The sequence below is a fragment of the Phyllosticta citriasiana genome (genome assembly GCF_038021145.1).
Source record: "Phyllosticta citriasiana strain CBS 120426 chromosome Unknown IWZ02scaffold_6, whole genome shotgun sequence".
Lineage (NCBI taxonomy): Eukaryota > Fungi > Ascomycota > Dothideomycetes > Botryosphaeriales > Phyllostictaceae > Phyllosticta > Phyllosticta citriasiana.
In genome coordinates this window covers 882,157-900,447 of record NW_027117283.1, presented here as the reverse complement: position 1 = coordinate 900,447, position 18,291 = coordinate 882,157, and the positions used below count along the sequence as shown (strand labels likewise).

The window sequence follows — 18,291 nt, the reverse complement described above, 5'->3', positions numbered from 1 at the left end:
GGCAGACATGCATGCATGCTTGCTTGCTTGCTTGTTGGAGACGTGAACAGTTCCTCCATCCTCACTTGAAATATAACGATCCTCCCTCTCTTTTCTCCTCTTCCAAGCAATCTATCAAACAACCAAAGCAGTAAAAGAGCAAGAAATCACCATCAATGCTTTGGACAAAAGCACAAAGGACGTATGATGTACAAATCCATCCTTCGCTTGGAGCAGAAACGGGTCTACCTGCTTGCCTGCATTGGTCCGCTTCGTTCGCTCTGGCCAATGGTGTCGGCGTCATTGGTGGCGATGGCGGCGCTTTCTTCTCACGCCCTCTGTACATTTCTGCCTCCTCGGACCCTCTCGACGCTCAGACACCTCTCGGACACGCAGATCGCTAGTCGAGGTCGCGGTGTGCGTGCAGTGCGGTCCTGTCGGTTTTTTCGCCTCAGCTTCAGCGGCGGCGGCGGCGGCGGACGGCCGGTGCACGGCAGGAGATGGCCATGTCCTGTGTGGGAGAGAGAGACAGTGCGGATGGACGGACGGATAGGCAGCGGCAAAGGCTTGCCATGCCTCCACAGCCTCCTCCTCTTCCTCCTGTTGCTCACAGCGAAGCCGGACTGCTACTGCCCGTGTGTGTTTGTTTGCACATGAAAATGGCAGCGTGGCAGTTGGAGGCCTGAGGGTACGTGGTTAGGCTGGAAAGAAAGAATGAGAAAGTGTAGCGAAGATAGACGGACGAACGGGCGTCGTAAGGCTTGTGAGCGTGTGGAGATGTTTCGAGTCGAGCGAATTGACGATACGTGAGGCTGTATTTGGTTGCGGATTGGCAGGCAGGTGATCATTCTCTCTCAGCCATTGTTTGCTCCCCTGTCGACAAAAAAACACCATCATGGTGCCCTTTGAGACTGTGGTAAAACAATGACGACAAAAGCGTGATGCTGGCGGGAGCTGCTGACGGGACAGAGTGACCTACGGGCACGCCTGTTTGTTCCCCCTGCAACATCTTCCTCCATCTCGGCTGATGTCGACGCCAGCCAGGCCAGCAATCGCGTCACGTCACCCGTCCGACCCGACCTTTTTCAAGCTTTCCCACTCTTTTCATCCAGCCAGGCCAGGCCGGGCAAATGGATGAACGAGGGATCGATCCATCATGCCTCCTCTCGTCCCTGTCGCCGGCCGTCGTCATCCCCATCTTGCGATTCTCTTGCTCCCTCTCCACCCGGTCCCCTCTCCGCACCCTCTTTTTTCTCTCTTCTTTCCCTTTTTTTCCCCCTCCAACAACTGCCACACGACACCCTTTTCAGAGTTCACCCACACCAGGGCCTCCCGTCTCTTGCCGCATCCAAACATATCCCCGCCCCATCCAAGCCCACCGAGCCCTGCCCACACTCCAGAAGCAGCGGCTCTTCCGAACCACCTCATCGTCACTCACTCACCGCCCATGCCGCCGCTCAGCAGCCCCGTAACCCCTCCCGGCTTCATGCTCCAGCGCCCTTCTCAGCCCACACGGGATGTTGTGTTGGTGCGTGCACGGCCTTGACCGAAATCCTAGCTCCTTCATCATGCCGAAGAAAAGGAGGACCCAGTAAATTCGCTGTGCTATCAGCCTCACCTTGTCTTTGTACAGCTACAAGTTGCGGAGCCTAGGCAACCAGCTAGCTATCTGGCTAGATAGGCCAATCGTCATCCGCCTCGATCCAACAGCGCTTTGACGGTCAGACGAGGCGCGGCAGCCAGGACAGGGGCGGGCAGGCAGAGCATTCCTTCCTATCGTAGCGGGCATCACGCCGACCGACCCCAAGTTCGATGGCTCGATTGGCTGACGCGACGGACGACAACATTTTTTCATAGAAACTATTGCCTCGGCAAGCAATGGAATCACCTCGTTCCTCCCAGTTCTCTCTCTCATCTACTTGCCCCAGGCCGCCACTGACTCAAAGAGCCGACCCGACTCATGCGAACAGCTGGTCAGTGCCGGAGCTGCTGCTCTTCTGCAGCTCCATGTGGCGTAGCCTGTCAGAGAGCGGGGCGGGCAAGCGGGCGGGCAGGCGAGTCTTGGGTAAAATACGCACACGCCCGTGTGGAATTTTCTCTTTCCTTCTTGCTGTGCCCGCGGCTCGCTCGTGCCAAGGCTCCGAGTCTGCCCACCTAGTGGTCTCCTACCTATAAGGATCGAGCCAACTCGAAAGCTCCGCGGGCGTCCAAGCAAGGCAGGCAGAGCAGCGGCCGTCCGGCTAGTTGAGTGGCCATCCGCGGCGGACAAGACGCAGCGGGCGCGCAGTGCTCGGGCAGCTCGGGGCGGTCGCGGGTCGGGGTTGGCCTCCGCTCCACAGCCGCGCGGGCCGCTGGTGGTCATTGTATTGTGGTGGTGGTGGAGGACCGGAGGGTCGTGGTGCCTGGTGGCCACTGCGACTGGCCAAATTTTTTTTTTTTTTCCCTTTCGTCGCCCGCGACAGAAGCTCGTCGTTCGTATCTTGCAAGCACTGCGGAGCCGACAGCTAGCCAGCGGATAGACGGATCCGGAAGACGGATAGTCTGGATGTCGCTCATTCAGGCGCGAGGGCCGACCTGGAGTCTGAGGGCGCCGGGGGAAAGCAAGCCGGGCGGGCAGAGCAGTACGAGTGGAATAGGCGAGAGTGCGGGATGGGCAACTATTTTTTTTTTTTTTTTTTTTTTGTTTTCGTAACTATGGATGGTGGGCACGGGAAAAACAGGTGTTGTGTGGGTAAGGTGATAGGTGATAGGTGAGAGGTGGAGAGTGGAGAGTGGAGAGTGGAGAGTGGGTGGGTGGATGCGGGCATCGAGAGGACTGGAGCGTTTGTTCGTTTGGGCGGGCATCCAGATGCAGAAATCGACTACCGACGGCACACCGCCTTGTTACCCGCCCGTCTGGCTCTCCCCGGTCCCTACCACACCACACCATCTAGACTTCTCTCTTCTCTTGCTGGCCATGTGCCTGTGTCACCACCCTCCGCCGTGCCATTCATTCAACCTCGTTGCTGCTGCTGCTGCTGCTGCTGCTGCTGCTGCTGCTGCTGCTGCTGCTGTCTCTCTCGCTCGCTCGTTCGCTTCTCCCATATGCACTCTGAACACGACCCCCCCTCCCCCTTCGCCTCTCCATTGTCTGCATCTATCTGCATTGTGCCTACATGCACCCCTTGCCTCGTCCCAACCTCGTCTCTCCGTCGCTCGCGACAAGGGCCGCCAGACAGACAGACATCCGCGCGCGCAGCCTGGCGCTTAGACCGGGTGTGGCTCGTCCAAGCGACGGCGCGCGCACGCTCTGCTCTCTGCACTGCACTGCGCTGCGCTGCTACCCACATACCGACCGACCCATCATCTATCCACATTGCTGCATGTAGTTCGCGAGTGAATGGATGGCTGGTCCGACCCAGGTGGCGAGGCCATTGTCGGCGCGCTTCTGCATTTGCCACGCTCGCCCGGCCGGCCCAGTCTGGTGGACCCTGTGCCAGATGTGATTTTCACCATGACAACATTTGAAGGGGCACGCGGCAACAGAGCAGCATTTGAGGTAGTTGTGGTAGAAGCATCATTCAATTCCGTCCAGTATCTTTCTTTGCGTGCCGCGGCATGCATGCGTGCGTGCCTCATTTAGACGTCTGGCGTTCGGGTGTGCGTGCGTGCTTGCTTGCTTGCCCGACTTTACATACAGGGAAAGGTTTAACAAACGACACCAGCCTCGAGCACAAAAGGGGGAGGAAACCTGCCAGCCAGCCAAACAGACAGCCACATGAGGGCGCTTGTGAGAAGAAAAGAAACTGTCCAACAGTACGAGGGCAAGGGAAAGAAAAAAAAAAAAAAAAAAAAAGCCAGCCGGCCAGGCGGAAGAGTTGGTTGGAGAAAGAAAAGGACAAGGTGGCGTCTGCCCGGAGAATGAGGGCTGAGAAGAGAAGGAGAATGTGGCGGATGATGCTGCTGATGTTGGCGTCGAGTCGTGCGCGTGCGTGTAACTGTGCTGCCCAGTCCGCCTCCCGATTCGGTCGTTTGCGCGAGGAAAAAAGGAACGAATGAGCTTCTGTCCAAGGACCAGCCTCGCCCTGGCACAGCTGACACCGAGTGCTGCTTCCTGACCCTGACGCTCGTCGTCGCATCCCTCCTCCATTGCCAGCTCCGCTCTCTCTCTCTCTCTCTCTCTCTTTCTTCATCTCGAAGAAGATAGAAAAAGAAAAACAAAAGAGCCAAACAAAAAGATTCAAAGGAAATACCCGTTTCGTCAATCTGCCCGTAGTGCCATCCATATCAACATGACTCGTCAAATTTGCTCTCAATCGTGTCACATGTCCTTTCGTTCTTTCGTGGGTGCCCATCGCCGTCGTGTCCGTCATTGCTGTATTCCGTCTTCGCGTTAAGAGCCAAAGAAAACAAAGGGATCAGAGCCTCGTCATGAGACTGTCGCAAAAAGCGAAAAAAAAAAAAAAAAAAAAAAAAACACATGATCGCTCGCAATGCTTTGGAAAAGTAAAAACCATCAAAAATCTTTGGGGGAGGGGGAGATCGCTCGCCGCGCTTTGCAATGTATCCAATCCAGAGAAGCAGACAAAAAAGAAAAGACTTGTGACAAGGGAAGAAAAATGGGGCAGAGAGTAAGCCAAAGGCTAACCAACAGTAGAGAACTCCAGAATCAGCAAAGCCGTGTGCCCATCTTCCCAGCCACGTCGAGTCGTGGTTGGCTGACAAGTCAGCCTCGTGTGCACACGCCGACAAACTGAGTCAGACCTCTGGCTGTTGGTCGCACATGACGCCTCCTGCATCAAGAGAGAACCTCCGATGCTTGCTCGAATCATGTTCGTTGAGAGAATTGAGTGGGTGGATGGGTAGAGTAGAGTAATCGACACAGTCGCGGATTTGAAAGGATGGTGGTTAGGATCGGAGACTTGCAGAGCTGAGGGTGTGCGAAGTATATCGTGTATCTCTTTTTTTTTTTTTTTTTTCTTCCCCAAAATGATTGTGAGAGAGGGAGTGTTTTTTTGCCTAGACTTTGGTTTCGCTCTTGACGTGGACGGGGTTGCCGTTGCTGCCGCCACCGCCGTTTACCTTGCCGCTCTCCTCGACCATGCGCTTGAACTCGCGCACGACCTCGGTGGGAATGTTGTCCCAGAGTAGGCTGCGAGTGTACACCTCTGCGGCTGTCTCGCCCTTGCGTTCTTCACGCATGGCGGCAAGGGTTTCTGCGAGGTTGCGGCGGTTTTGCGAGGTCGGTGTGGCTGGCGGTGTGCCGTCTTCGTACGTGCGACGTCCAAAGTCGGCCGACGTCAGGCTATTGTACTGCGCAGGGGTGATGGAAAAGGCCTGCTCCGCTTCCTGTTCCTTGGTGGGTGCAGCGAGCTGCGCATAGGCGTCGAACTGCGGGTTGCCTGCCGTCTGCGAGATGGTGGCAAACTCGGTCCCTGACAGCGTCGGCTTGGGCCAGGAGGCACCAGAGGGCGCAGGCTCGAGGGCCTCGACGCGGTGGGCGAGCAGGTTCTGTGCCGATTGAGCTGAAGGCTCGACGCCGGCATCCTTGAAAATGCTGTCCAACACGGAAGCGGAAGCAGCACGAACTTCGTCGGGCATGCGGGGAATGGCCGGCGGCGATGCACCCGAGTTGCTGGCGACAAAGGCACCGCACAGAAGCAGCATGAGCAAAAGTCCCGAGGCGACGGGCTTTTCTTGCTCCGAATCCTTCTTGCGAGAGACGACTGCTGCGGCCTCGAGAGGCTGCGGGTTGTTGTTCGACGGTGGCTGGTCGTCCATGTAGACGTCGTTGTAAATATAGCTGTCCCAGTCGTTGCCGCCCATGTTGAGGTTGTCCATGTCTTGGGCAAAGTCGGTAAAGTTGGAGCTGGGGACGGCGGCCATGGGGCTGCTCTGGGTCTCGAGCTTCTCGGCCAGGATGTTGACCTTTTTGCGGAGCTCGATGCTCTCGAGCGTGTGGGCCTTGACCATCTCCATCTTCTCCCACTCGAGGTTGTGGGCGCGCTGCTCTGCCTCGAGCTTCTCGCGATGGACCTGGTCCTTTTCTTGCATAATGGCCTCGGCCTGCAGCCGCATGTTCTGCAGCTCCTCCTCGAGTTGCACGACTCGCTCAGTCCAGAGCTTCTTTTCTTCCTCGAGCTCTTCAGTGTGCCTCTTCTTGCGTTGCCGCGAATCAAGACTGTGGAAAAAAAAATGTTAGCAGGGGAGTGAAAGACCAAAAAAAGACGGATCGAAGGACCAAAGCAAGGTGCGGGAGGGAGTCGTACGCGGCCTGTCTGTTGCGAAGCAGACGCTTCTGTTGCTTGAGCTCCTTGATTTCTTCCTCGTTGCTGGATTGGGCGATGAGCTGGTCAATGTTGAGGAGGCTCCGCTCGGGGGGGATCTCGAATCTTGCATTCTTCTTCCTGATGCCGTCGCGCCGGGGGAAGGGCGAGTAGGAGCGTCCTGGAGGGGTGTTGGGGCGCATGCGCTTGTTCATGGGGCGCGATTCCCGCTCCTGGGCGGCCATGGCCATCCACTCGGTGTTGGAGTGCGGCGAAGGGGGATTTCCAGAAGGCGTGGGCTGGAAGACTGATGCTGGCCGGACGTTCATGGGCATGGCGGAGGTGGGAAAGGGCTCAGAGGAGCCGACGGCGAGGTAGTTGGAGTCGTTGAAGTCGTGACCAAACATCGACGAGGTGGGGGTGCGCGAGTCGTCTTCGTTCATTGGGGGCCACACGGGCTGGTGGTGGTCGTACGACGGCATTTGCTGGTGGGCGGCCATGCGCATGTAGGGGTTGTTGTTGTTGTTGTTGTTGTTGCTGCTGGTGCTGGTGCTGGTGCTGGTGTGGCCCGGGGGGAAGAAGGGGTTGGTCGAGACTGCGGGTTGGTCGAAGAAGGCAGAGTCTGGGGAGAAGATGGCGTGGGCGCTATTTGCTGGACTCATGGTGTCGAAGAGGTCGTGGGGATCGTCAAAGGCGTCGTGGTCGCGGTCCATGTGGGTCAGTAGGGTACTTGTACAATTGACGGTGTGACGGGCGATGTAGCGGTGTAGATGGACGGCGGGCCACGGAAGCGGATCGTGGTGTAAACGGAACCAGGTGGACAACGGCGATGATGGCTGGAGAAGGGTTCGCGGGTTGCGTGGGCTCCCCGTCTTGTATGCTGGCCGTGGGTGGGGAAAAGGTCGAAACGACCCGCTGCGCTGCGCTGCGCTGCGCTGCCATTCGGCGCCTCAGCTCGTCTGTCCCGTCAGGTAGCCGTGCAGCCGGAGCAGCGCGCCCCCGGTGATGGTTGTGGTGTTGAGCCGGGCTGGGGTGTGTGTTTGGATGACCCTTGCTTGCTTCACGTTGTCCTGGTCGTTTTCTTGTCTGCCCTCTCTGCCCTTCTCGTCTCTTCTCTCCTTCTCCCTCTCCTTCTCCCTCTCCCTCTCCCTCTCCCTCTCCCTCTCCCTCTCCCTCTCCCTCTCCCTCGTCTTCCTCGTCTTCATCGCCGCCGCCCCGGCCACACTCGCTCCCTCACTGTTGGTTTTCCTCGTCGTTTGTCGTCGTCGCCCGCCGTTCGTCTCCATCCCCGTTCTCATCATCATCATCATCATCATCATCATCGCCGCCGCTGCCGCCGCCGCCTTGAAACACTGCTACTCTGGTTGCTGGTAGCTTGCGGCCCGCCGCCCTATCTACCGTTTGAGCCTTGTCCATCATGCTGCTCTGCGGCTGGGCCGGAACGCACCGTGGCGTGCCGCCCAAGCACCCTTCCCAGGTAATAGTTGATCCCCATCCAACCATCTTCCCCGTCGTCTCCAACGCGCCGCACCACCACGCCCACCATATCCCCGCCGCCTCCAAACGCCCGTCTTCTCTTGGGCACGCGCTGCGCCTTCTCCTCTCTGTTTATCCACTGCGTAAACATCATCTTTCGGCCCAATCCCGCCACTCCAAGAACCTGTAGATTAATCCCGACCTACTCTATCGCAACCGTTCAGTCTCACCTTTTCTGCTTCTTTGTTTATCTCTCTCTTAATACCTCCCGCTCGCCCACTCACACTACGAGATCGGTGCCGGTGCGTTTTGGACTTTGCGCCATCTTAAGCCTCGCAAACTCTCTTTTTCATCTCGCCGCGTCCCGGTACATGGATGGTCACCGCTGAGCTCACTGCCGGAACTGCACGCCTTGCAGCATGCGTCTGCGTCCGCCGGCTCTCTGGCTCGCGTTCCTGTTTGCCCGTTGCGGTTGGGGGGGGGGGCGCGCTGCTGTGCAACGGCCTCATGGCGGCGCTCCATCCAGATGCCGGAACATCCACCGCCATGGGCGAGAGCGTCCGACGCCTGCCATCATCATGACCCTCCCGTGACGCTCCTCTCTTCGCTTCTTGACGTTGCCCCCAGACCGTCTCCGTTCTTCCCCGGCCACTGAGCGCTCCTCTCTTCTCTCGACAAGTTCCCATTTTTATCTCGCTCTCCAGCCATCGCGGCCCAAAATGTGAGGCTACCATCCCCGGTCTCATCTCGCGTCTCGCCATTTGCCAATTCTGCAACTGTCTTAGCTCAGGTGCTTTCACGAAAGGCCATCACGTGCGTCTGCATACGACGCTCTGTGGGTGGGTGCGCTCTGCGTGCCTCCACGCGCAAGAAGACGCTGAGGAAGACATTTCTGCTTCCGTCACACGAGATTCTGCGCTCCCCACCAAGACCAGGGGCGACGTTTCAAGAGCTGGATTGTTGCCTGTCTGCTTCTCTTGATTGTTTTTTCTATTTCGGGATCCCCTTTTTTCCCGACAACCAGCATTTCTCGAAACAAATTCTTCAACAAAGAGATTCGACTACGTCAAGCCCAGAGGGCTTGCCATGACATCCATGCATCGAGCTGGGCACCCATCCGCCCATCGGCAAAACCAAAGTCTTGTTTGGTCTGGTGCCGTGTTTTGATCGCGGGAATCCCTTCGACTCATTGCTCGCCCTCCCGCAGCAGCATCGTCGACCAAGCATCCAATTGGTACAGAGGCTTTCCCGGGGGGTTGGCTGTAATACCCGAAATTGATCGTGTGCCTTTTCCTACTTTCTTGGACTGCACTCAAGCAAGCTTTCGGCCTCTCGATTCCCTTTTCTTCCGTCGTGTCCCCCGAGCAACACGGGGCTCTTTCTTCTTTGGTCTGCGAAATACACAGAGTGTAGTACCGTACGCTCAGCCAAGATGGTCAGACGTGCGTCTTGCGATCGCCTGGCCCTCACAGGCCCATCACCTCCCTTTCCCAGCCCCAATTCCTTTTTTCCTCTGTCAGAGAGCTGGATGCCGAAAAGTGCTTGTGCCAAGTTCTGGCCAAGGGTAGACGAAGCACCAGAAAAGCAAGCCCCCATATCCTCTGTCAGGGCGGCAGCTTGCTCGCTCAGCAAGCTCCCCCACCGTCAAGCAGAAAGCAGCTGCGGAACACCCACTCCGTCGGTGCTCTCGATGATCCTATCGCTCGTCACCATCGCTCAAGCAACATCCGGCTTCGACTTGAAACCCATTCACACGCGCCCGTTCGCCACACGCCATTCCACTCTTCCATGCCCTTTTCCTCCATCTCGTCAACGTTCAACTAGCTAGTCATGTCTCGCGGTACAGTCATAGGGTCTTCCTCGCTCGCTCCGCGCGCCACTCAGTGGCTCATCGCCTCCGTCTGTCGTCGACCCGCCAACGCCAGCCCCGCTAGCATGCTAAGCGCGAGCATAAAATATCCACACGCCCGGGATGGCGCGAATGCGGGAGCGGTTGCGGTCGGTCGGTGGGCGCGCAGAGAGATGACTGGATTGACCTGACGGCGGGAGGGACGGTTGGTGCCATGGCATGTGTGTTTTTGCTGACCCCAGCAACTGCAGATCGCAGCAGGAGGAGCAGCAGCAGCAGCAGCAGCAGCAGCAGCAGCAGCAGCAGCAGCAGGCGAGCAGCCTGTCGGGATCTAGGCGTGAGATTCGGAGAGATCGATTGAGCGAGCGATGGATGGGGTGGTCTGGTTGGATGTCCTTTTTTTCTTTGCCAAGATGGAGGCAATGGCTTGCTGGTTGGCCAGTTGCTTCCTTGTGAGGCCTCGCGTCGCACCGAGGCACCGCACATTTGTCAAGATTGAGGACATGAACGGCCGGATGAGATTAATGGTGGGATGATTGAGGTCTTTGGACGCCAGCCATGAGTGGCTGTCCAGTCAATCGTCAGTTGGTCTGACGGTCAGCGGGTCGACTGACTGAATTTCTCTACTATTTGTGCCTGGCTCTCGGTCAAGGGGAACACTTGCTCCTCTTTGTGCAGTGCAATAAGTTGTGTGTAGTAGCAATGGTGACAGTGCGTGCGTGTGTGCCGCAAGTCAACCAGCCATTCAGGCGCCCGTCTGCTTGCTTCTTGCGCACCTCCACTGCAATGCCTCCCTCCTTACATGATGCCTCGGCAGGTCATCATCATATCCACGGCGCTATCACCACGACTGGACCACCTCAAGTCACCTGTCCGTTTCTTGCTGTGTGCCAACCATCCCCCCTCCTCGCCCACAGACGCAAGAAGGGTCGGATCGCGCTCGTCTAATCGCCTACAGTGTCTGCGCTCGACATGCATACATACCACCCTCCCACATAGACATGTACGCTGGCTGACAGAAACGGACCAGGTACGCGATCGAACAGCTTCCAGTAGCTGGCACGCTGCGTGACGCGAGTCGACGCGTGTTCCTGACCTGCGACACGCTTTGGTCGACCCAGCCCTGCCCTGCGCTGCTCGCACTGTTTTCATATGTATGTAGGGCGTGCAGTGCTCGCGGTCCCGGGAATTGTTTGTGTATGTCTGCGTATGCAGATGTAGATGTATACCACCCCACCACCCCTCCTCTCTTTTTCTCCTGTCGTATCCTATCCCCTCTCCTTTTCCCTTCTTTTTATTTTCCTCGCTTCATCTCCCCTGCCCTTGCGCTCTCTCTCTCTCTCTCTTCTTTCCTTGCCTGGTCTTTTCTTTTGGTTTTCGTCCGCCCCTCGACTTGGCCGTGTGCCTGCCATGCTTTGTCATGCGCCGCACCACATGGCCATCTCTTTGCTCTTTGTCGGCCTGCCTTTTAGGTGGCGAGAAAGCGCAGTTTTGGGGCGGCGATGACATCGTCATGGCGCCGCGCAGGTAGCGCCTTTTTAGGTGTAGCATGGCATAGCTTTGTCGGCTTTCTCTGGACAGCTCTTACTCTCAGCATTCATCACTGCCACCGTAATGATCTCCAAAATACTCTGCTTGCTCATTGAAAAATGCCCTTGCTCCTCCCACGCTCTAGATGCCTGAGATGAAGCCAAGGACGCTCTGTACATCCCCTGTGAACTAGCACGCTTCCCACATCCCCTCTCAGAACACACATCCCCCAAGAAAACAATCCTGCGCGGCACCCATATCCCCACACCAACCCCCCTTTCTCGAACATTTCCATCGCCGCCGCGTATCTGCACCCGCTTGCGTCATTCACACACCCACACACGTTCTCGTCCATCGATCGGAAGCGCTGGACCGCCCGCCGGTCAGCGACTCGCTGCCGACCTACATGACTACCCTGCCACACCACATGGGCGAGAGACGTAAGGGCACTTCTCACCAAATAGCCTGCCTACCTACGTCACGCACCGCACCAGCCACCGCGGCCCCGCGCCAACAAGCGAACAGATGGATGGATGGATGGATGGTTGAGTAAGGCAGGTAGGTACATGGGTGAGTCAGTGGTCGGCTGGGTGGGTGGGTGGGTGGGTGGGTGGGTAGTAGAGCAGGGTAACGGAACGAATAAACGAACGAACGAACGAACGAACGAGCATCTATCGCTCGCACACGCGCGCACGCAAAGCACGTAGCTAACTATGTGTGTACATCTCGTATGTACATCTAGTACCGACCTTCCTCTTTAATACTCCGTACTCACTCGTTACGCCCGTCTTTCCTTCTTCTAGCCTTGCTTCTTCTCGCGCTCGTCAACCACCACTTACTCACTCACTGCTCTCGCCCGTCTGTCTGTCTATCCAGTCAGTCAGCCAGTCAGCCAGTCAGCGATTGAGTGCTGCTGCTCGGCTTGGTTCCTGTTGCGCGCATACACAGCATCACCATGGACGTAAGTAAAAATATATGTATGTATATACTCCGAACAGGCAGGCAGACAGACAGACAGACAGACAGACAGACGAACATATGTGTGTATGTACACGCCTTACTGTACTGTGCGCCCACACACACACGCGCGCGCGCGCACGCACGCAAAGGCTACACGGCAGATGCGAGATCACCCCACTCACTCCACTTACTTACTTACTCATGGGCCTACATACCTACGTACCTAGTCACCTACCCCGTTTACTCGGGTTGTGGCGCATCCTACGCTATCCTACCCTACCACATCATACCACAACATTCTTTTCTACCTTACTCACCGACGCTCTGTGTACGTAGTTGGCCCAGTCAGTCAGTCAGTCAGTTGGTACGTTAGTTCGCTCACTCTCCCCTCGTCTTCCTCATATGGGTAGGTAGCAAGGAAGGAAGGTAGGTAGGTAGGTAGGTAGGTATTCAGGTAGATTGGTTGCCGTTAAGTAATGGATGAATGGATGGATGAATGGGTGCTGGTTACTAGCAAAACGCCACGCTCACAGTTCACTATACCTGAGCTCCAGCCAGTCACCTTGTACGATTGCTTGCCCTTTTTTCTTTTTCACTTGCTCATTCACTCTCACTCACTCACTCACTCACCCACTCGAGCATCCGCTGGTCCATCTTTCCATCTTGATTTCCCTCTTCTCTTCTCTTCTCTTCTCTCCTCCCCTCCTTCCACACTCAACCAATCAATTGATCCACAATAAACATCTCACTAAATCAACAATTTCCCCCAAAAACTAATCACTCCAGCTGCTCCAAAGCCCATCGCTTCTCCAGCCACTCAGTCGTTCACTTGGTCGCCAAGGTGGTCAAGGTAGTCAGCCCAACGCCGCCGATGCATGGTTCCTTTCTTGCTGTCTACTCGTTATCCGATCCCCGTTTTGCGCGGCCTTGCCCTTGGTCTTGCACTGCATGGCGTGGTGTGGCGTGGCATGGCGTAGCGTGGTGGACGTGTGGCGTCAGGCACGACGAGAGGGGGAGCGAAAGTGTGGAGGAGGACGAGAAGGACGAGAAGGAGGAGGAGGAGGAGGAGGAGGAGGAGGAAAATGTGGTGGTGGTGTGGGCAACGTAGACAGTGATGGCATCGATCGGACGGCTGGCTTCTGCTGATTTGTGATCTAGCGTCGGTTTTCCTTTTTCTCTGCTCGCTGTCCGTCGTCGGCGTATGTCAGGTGCGTTTATGGGTGGGTGGTGCCCGAATACGATACCTAGGTGGATCTTGGGGACATTGAAACTGCTTTGTCAATGTTGGTTGGTCTTGTGCTTTGCCTGCTCATGCTGTCAAGGAGGTTGACGAACAAAACTATCCATGCTCTGCAAATTGGTAGATGTGAGAGGCATCATTGAGGCCAATGGCCCATTGTTGAGAGGGGTTAGGAGCTCCGAATATGTACATACACTAGTTGCATTTGAAGACAGCAGTCTCCTTTGCCCTACACATGATCCACAGCAGCAAGCGTGAGGCCCGGCGATCAAGTGCCTTTTCACAGCCGATCCAAAACGAAAGAAAAAAGTAACACAGAGGATTCCCAATCTTCCCTTGGCACTTGGTCCCTTGACCTTTTTTCCCAGACTCCATAAACGCCGAAATTTTGCTTTTGAGTGCCCTGATCGTGTGTATGCGGACCATCGCTTGAAAGTGGTTCTCCCTGGGATGACTCATCTTGTCCCTAAAGACTTGTCTTCCAGCTGAGATTCCAGCCATGGATCGTTCGTCAATCAAGGCTCGTATTCTGGCACAGTCTCCTGCTAATGTCTCCATCTTTCAGCGGCATCTTGTCCTGACCGAGTGCACGCAGGTCGTCGTCTGAAAGCGGCGTTTGGGATATTTCATCGCCGAACCCGACGTCTTTTCCTTCCCCCTTTGATACGAGCTGTAGGTTCATCGCCACTTAACCATTTCTCGTTCGCTCGCACACGGTCCTGCTGGGCTGGCTCGTTTTCCCGCAATGGATCCTCAATCGACGCAGGGTGTTGCTCTTGCTCAACTTCTTGAGACTGCTCCTCTTCCCACAAAGGCTGAAGCAATTTCTGCTCTATTTCCATGGCTTTCTGGAGGAGGCGCTCATCTACCATTTGAGGTTCGAGCTGTGGATCGAACTTCTTTTCTTCCCACGACGGTTTTAATGGATCCTCATGCGATGCAGGGTCTTTCTCTTGCTTAGCTTCTTGAGACTGCTCCTTCTCCAACAAAGGCTGAAGCAAATGCTGCCCTATTTCCATGGCTTTCTGGTGGAGACGCTTATCTATCGTTTGAGGTTCGAGCTGTGGTTGAAGCTGCTCCTGGTCCTGTAAGATTTTGAGCGATCGCTGTGCTCTTCGCATGGCTTCCTGGTAGGAACGCTCCTCGAGCAGTTGAGATTCGAGTTGTGGTTTCTCGGCCGATGCATGGCCGGGCTCTTCCTCTGGCACCGCGTCCTCTTCTGTAGGGGTTTCTCTTCAATTGATAACGTTTCCTCTCCTTCTGGCCCGCCATCATTCTTAAGGGCATCGTCCAAGTGCAGCTCGATGTAAACATCAAACGCCGTCGATTCGCCCGTGGAGTATTTCTCGACACCCCATCGCGTTCTGTGCATATTGACACTGTCCTCAATCTCGGCCGGACTCTGGCTGCGCAGCATAGCGATGCGGAGGAACTTTGTTATCGTTTCAAGCGTGATCTGAGCGCGGCGCGTCTCGTCCACTACATTTCCCTTCATGCTCTCCAACTCCATGCGCATGCTGAACATATTGCTCATGACTTGGATCAGTTTGGCCGCCTCTTGCCGGAAGAGTGGGGACTCAGCCGTCGTTCTGCGTTGCAGTGGACTCCGCGTGCGAAACGCAAGTGACGCGACGCTTCTGGCGACAATTTCAATGATCTTGGCCGATGGGTAGATGCCAAAACGCTCGGCAAGAACGTACAGCGCCATCAGAGCACCCGCGTAGTCGCGATCTTCGCAGAAACATCTGATGATCTTGTTCGAGTTCCGCGAGAGCATTTGTACGTCCATTGGATCCCGCCCACGGTTGCGCCAAGCTTTGTCTAGACTTTGCAGCGTCTGTTGCATGACTATTGCCGAGCGTAGGTCAACACGCCATTGGCGTCTCATGAAGGTGGATCTGCGCCGCTTCTTGGTCAGGTAGCACGTGTTCCAGAGTATTTCGATGGCGGCGCCCCGAGGGGCGCACCAATCAGGGGCGTATTCGAGCTGATTCTTGAACTTCTCTCTGACCATGTACGTGTTATGATTCTGCAGGTAGTGCTGGAGAACAATGCTCAGGCCCATGCTGTCCAAAGGAAGGACGCATTTGTAGAGAAGGAGCATGAGGTTTCTAAATTCTACCACCGCTGGGGCCGAGTTCATCGTCGTCCGGTATTTTTCGATGTAAAGGTGAAGTAGGTTGGTAAATGTCGCACTCGTGGCAGGCGGGACAGGTCTTTTTTCCCAGATTGTTGATTTTTGCCTTCGCTTGCTAAAGATTGTAGACTTAGTGACGACGCGCCGTCGAACGATTTCAAATCTTTGCTCTACCATACGCAATGAAATCTCTTCAGCCAATCGAAAGTCTCGTGTGGTGGCTTTCTCTTGAGAGATCCAGATGCTTACGATCTTGTTCATCATTCGTGGCGCAGGCACACAGCCTTTTTCGTAGGCTAGCTCGACCACGACGCGACTCGCGTCTGTGTCGTTGAAGTCAAGAAGTCTTTTCAGCCACGAGTTGAAGAACAATCCAGTGTTGAACTCTCCCACCAGAGTGTCCACCAGTGGCGTAAAGAGTCCATGCACATCGGCAACAGACGAGGCCGATTCTACAATATTCGTGAATTGGAGATAGAACTTCGTCCTGTCTTTTTGGAAATTTGCTTCAAATTGTGCAGAGCGCACCATGTTCTCAAAGACCTGATTGGCAAGATTTCCTGCGCCATTCCGCGAAAATCCCATCCAGTAGAACTCGTAGTCGGAGTCGGACATTTCGTCGCCAAATAGGCTCCAGATGTCAAAGTAAAGTTTCCGAGCTCGTTCAACAGCATCTGGCGTACCGTCTTGAACCAGAGCAGTGAAGATGTACCTGGATGCTCTGGGTATCGCTTCTGAATCCAATCCCCAGAGAATGTGTTGAGCGTATTGAATCATTCCAACGCTGACGGCCAATTTGATCCCTTGTTCAAGAAACTCTGGTTGCCGCGGGCCTGGTGTCGCATTGTGCCAATTGATCCACTCTGAAGCTGCTTCCATCTCCTTACCCGACTCTGACAGAGCGTCGAGGTAGGCCCCGCGCAACGTGGAGCTTCCGATACTTTGCATGTCGTTGGCCAACTCTTTCATGTGAGCCATTCTGTTGTCATTTAATGTCGAAACGTGGGACTGGGTCTTCCACAGAACAATCCAGGCGTCGTCAGGTATGAGACGGAGGGCATCCGGGTGGTGAAGTTTGGTTCTTGCGTACGCCTTCCACAGATTCTTTCTGACGTTGTCATTGGGAGGATCATTGATTCCTCGTCTTAGGAAAGAGTTGAGCTTTGCAATGGTAGGCGATTCTTTGGTAGGACAGGGTATCGTCACATCCCTGTGCAGTGCAATGCGCCTCAGAGCAGTTGTTGCCGAAAGGATGTCTGTAGCGGGACGAGGCGAGTCATCTGGCGCTGCGAGGGGCTTTGCTTGCATGCGACGGTCATGGAGTCTTGGGCGATCACGTCTTGATAGCGGCGGTGGCGAAGCAAAGATGAAGACTTTTGAGAGGCCAACTCTGGAAAGCGAGCGCTGGCGCCGGAAGCGGTCGAGCCGATGCAAACTCATCTGTAAGTGTACAACTCATGTCGTCTTACGGCAGGATCCTGGGAGAAGATTGCTGGTCATGGGCGTGACGGAAAGGCGTGTTGTTGTTTTTTTCAAGCGAGGTGTGGTAGATTGGCCCGTGTCATGGAAATGTTTGAAGCCGTGTGCGACTGACTCGGCGGCCCGGCCGTTTCTACCTGTACGACCCTCAACACCATCACGCAACATCATCACCCAGGCCCCTCTGCTCGCACCAGGCACGCGCTTCAGAATTGATTAAGCCATGTCTACACGGGAGGCGAGATGTTTAGCAAGTCACCAACCACGCTTGTCGGATCTTGCCGTCCCATGGAGCACTGGACCTGATTTTCGATATCTATGATTATCATTTATTCAACCAAAACACGTCCTCAGCATCGCTTCGCCTATCGATCCGATCTCCGACTTGCTATGAGCCGTCGCGAAGCGTTCTCACCGACATCGGCAACCGATAATACTGCCGGATTCGTTCGCCGCTTGTCACAGATCCGTGCCGCCGGCCTCACTCCGTCCTGATTCCGTATCAGCGAAAAAAAGACGTCCATCGGCTCGCCCATTACTCCGAATTCACTTGGCGACCCGCGCGTCCAGCCATGTCAAAGTCTGGTGTGCCCCTACCCTCTCTGTCGGCAATGTTCAGCCTTGTCTTCAGACTTTCCGTCGACACCCAGAAACCTGGCTTTGGATCAGGGTTAACCCGCGACACCAAGGTTGAGGGCCGCCAAGGTTATGAATCCACAGACCCGGAAGATCTAAGCTTTCGTTCGCCGGTGCTTAATGCGTCTCTTCATTCAACCTCCAAAAGTCAGAACATTTTGTCGAGGCATTGTATCGCTTGTTCGGCAGTTGGCCCGTATTCAGTGGAGACCCCCGACGTCTGATAGGATCCGGGGCGCGCTTCCCCAAGAAACCAGCATGGACCTGCTCTCTTCAGCTTCGGCCTACAAGATGGCTCGAAATGGCTTATCAGGACATAACTACCCGCCAATGACCATCCGAAATCTGCTCGTGGCTCGAGCTGTCAGTCTCATTCAGGGCTACATCATGCTTTTGCTAGACGTGTACCATCTCTGGCCTTTTGCAAAGTGGGGGATACCAAATGCTCAGGATCTCAAACAGTTTGTGACTACGCATATTGATATTGTAGTTTTCTCAACCATGCAACAAAATCATTACTTCTGTCGACTTCAAGCGGGCGGCGGCCTGACGCCCTTCGCAGACCAAAAACGAGTCCGTTTATCTTTGGTATCCCTGCAGACATATAGGCATGTGCTTTGTTGAGCCGTCACAGGGCGTGGCACCTATCGCAGATGCCCGGTGGTCCACTTCAAGACAGTAGAGTGTCGGGCATATAAACTTGACGATTAGGCTTGAGAATGGAGAGCTCGACAGACAGAGCTGAAAGCTTGGACGGCCT

General features: G+C 55.5%; 6 protein-coding genes across 6 annotated transcripts; 3 read left to right on the top strand and 3 right to left on the bottom strand.

The window, feature by feature from the left end:
• The first annotated feature begins 2,558 nt into the window (after positions 1 to 2,558).
• Positions 2,559 to 3,485, top strand: IWZ02DRAFT_254757 (uncharacterized protein). The gene has a single exon (XM_066763247.1). It carries the CDS (start codon positions 2,777 to 2,779, stop codon positions 3,227 to 3,229), a length of 453 nt encoding a protein of 150 aa, XP_066623017.1. The 5' UTR covers positions 2,559 to 2,776; the 3' UTR covers positions 3,230 to 3,485.
• Positions 3,486 to 3,540: 55 nt separating this feature from the next.
• IWZ02DRAFT_254734 (uncharacterized protein) lies at positions 3,541 to 4,654 on the bottom strand. Its single transcript, XM_066763246.1, has one exon. The coding sequence runs from the start codon at positions 4,329 to 4,331 to the stop codon at positions 3,594 to 3,596; it is 738 nt and encodes a 245-aa protein (XP_066623016.1). The 5' UTR covers positions 4,332 to 4,654; the 3' UTR covers positions 3,541 to 3,593.
• A 182-nt stretch (positions 4,655 to 4,836) lies between these two features.
• On the bottom strand, positions 4,837 to 6,816 carry IWZ02DRAFT_450555 (uncharacterized protein). Its single transcript, XM_066767474.1, has 2 exons — positions 6,228 to 6,816; positions 4,837 to 6,139 (listed from the first exon to the last, which is right to left on the bottom strand). Exons 1-2 carry the CDS (start codon positions 6,728 to 6,730, stop codon positions 4,978 to 4,980), a joined length of 1,665 nt encoding a protein of 554 aa, XP_066623015.1. The 5' UTR covers positions 6,731 to 6,816; the 3' UTR covers positions 4,837 to 4,977.
• A 2,214-nt stretch (positions 6,817 to 9,030) lies between these two features.
• On the top strand, positions 9,031 to 10,176 carry IWZ02DRAFT_254641 (uncharacterized protein). Its single transcript, XM_066763245.1, has 2 exons — positions 9,031 to 9,498; positions 9,772 to 10,176. Exons 1-2 carry the CDS (start codon positions 9,133 to 9,135, stop codon positions 10,003 to 10,005), a joined length of 600 nt encoding a protein of 199 aa, XP_066623014.1. The 5' UTR covers positions 9,031 to 9,132; the 3' UTR covers positions 10,006 to 10,176.
• Positions 10,177 to 11,752: 1,576 nt separating this feature from the next.
• On the top strand, positions 11,753 to 13,330 carry IWZ02DRAFT_254568 (uncharacterized protein). The gene is made up of 3 exons (XM_066763244.1): positions 11,753 to 12,040; positions 12,098 to 12,403; positions 12,826 to 13,330. The coding sequence occupies exons 1-3, from the start codon at positions 12,035 to 12,037 to the stop codon at positions 13,183 to 13,185; spliced, it is 672 nt and encodes a 223-aa protein (XP_066623013.1). The 5' UTR covers positions 11,753 to 12,034; the 3' UTR covers positions 13,186 to 13,330.
• Positions 13,331 to 14,280: 950 nt separating this feature from the next.
• Positions 14,281 to 16,974, bottom strand: IWZ02DRAFT_254562 (uncharacterized protein). Its single transcript, XM_066763243.1, has one exon. It carries the CDS (start codon positions 16,854 to 16,856, stop codon positions 14,322 to 14,324), a length of 2,535 nt encoding a protein of 844 aa, XP_066623012.1. The 5' UTR covers positions 16,857 to 16,974; the 3' UTR covers positions 14,281 to 14,321.
• Positions 16,975 to 18,291: the final 1,317 nt, after the last annotated feature.

Excerpts from the sequence above, each read along its gene's own strand:
- IWZ02DRAFT_254734 (XM_066763246.1), bottom strand. The coding sequence starts at position 4,331 with ATGACGGACACGACGGCGATGGGCACCCACGAAAGAACGAAAGGACAT.
- IWZ02DRAFT_254568 (XM_066763244.1), top strand. Across the intron at positions 12,404-12,825 it reads GTCAGTCAGTCAGTCAGTTG|CTGCTCCAAAGCCCATCGCT; the intron begins GTACGTTAGTTC and ends TAATCACTCCAG.
- IWZ02DRAFT_254562 (XM_066763243.1), bottom strand. The coding sequence starts at position 16,856 with ATGAGTTTGCATCGGCTCGACCGCTTCCGGCGCCAGCGCTCGCTTTCC.
- IWZ02DRAFT_254641 (XM_066763245.1), top strand. The coding sequence starts at position 9,133 with ATGGTCAGACGTGCGTCTTGCGATCGCCTGGCCCTCACAGGCCCATCA. Across the intron at positions 9,499-9,771 it reads CCACTCTTCCATGCCCTTTT|TGTGTTTTTGCTGACCCCAG; the intron begins CCTCCATCTCGT and ends TGCCATGGCATG.
- IWZ02DRAFT_254757 (XM_066763247.1), top strand. The coding sequence starts at position 2,777 with ATGCGGGCATCGAGAGGACTGGAGCGTTTGTTCGTTTGGGCGGGCATC.
- IWZ02DRAFT_450555 (XM_066767474.1), bottom strand. The coding sequence starts at position 6,730 with ATGCGCATGGCCGCCCACCAGCAAATGCCGTCGTACGACCACCACCAG. Across the intron at positions 6,140-6,227 it reads CTTCGCAACAGACAGGCCGC|TCTTGATTCGCGGCAACGCA; the intron begins GTACGACTCCCT and ends TTTTTTCCACAG.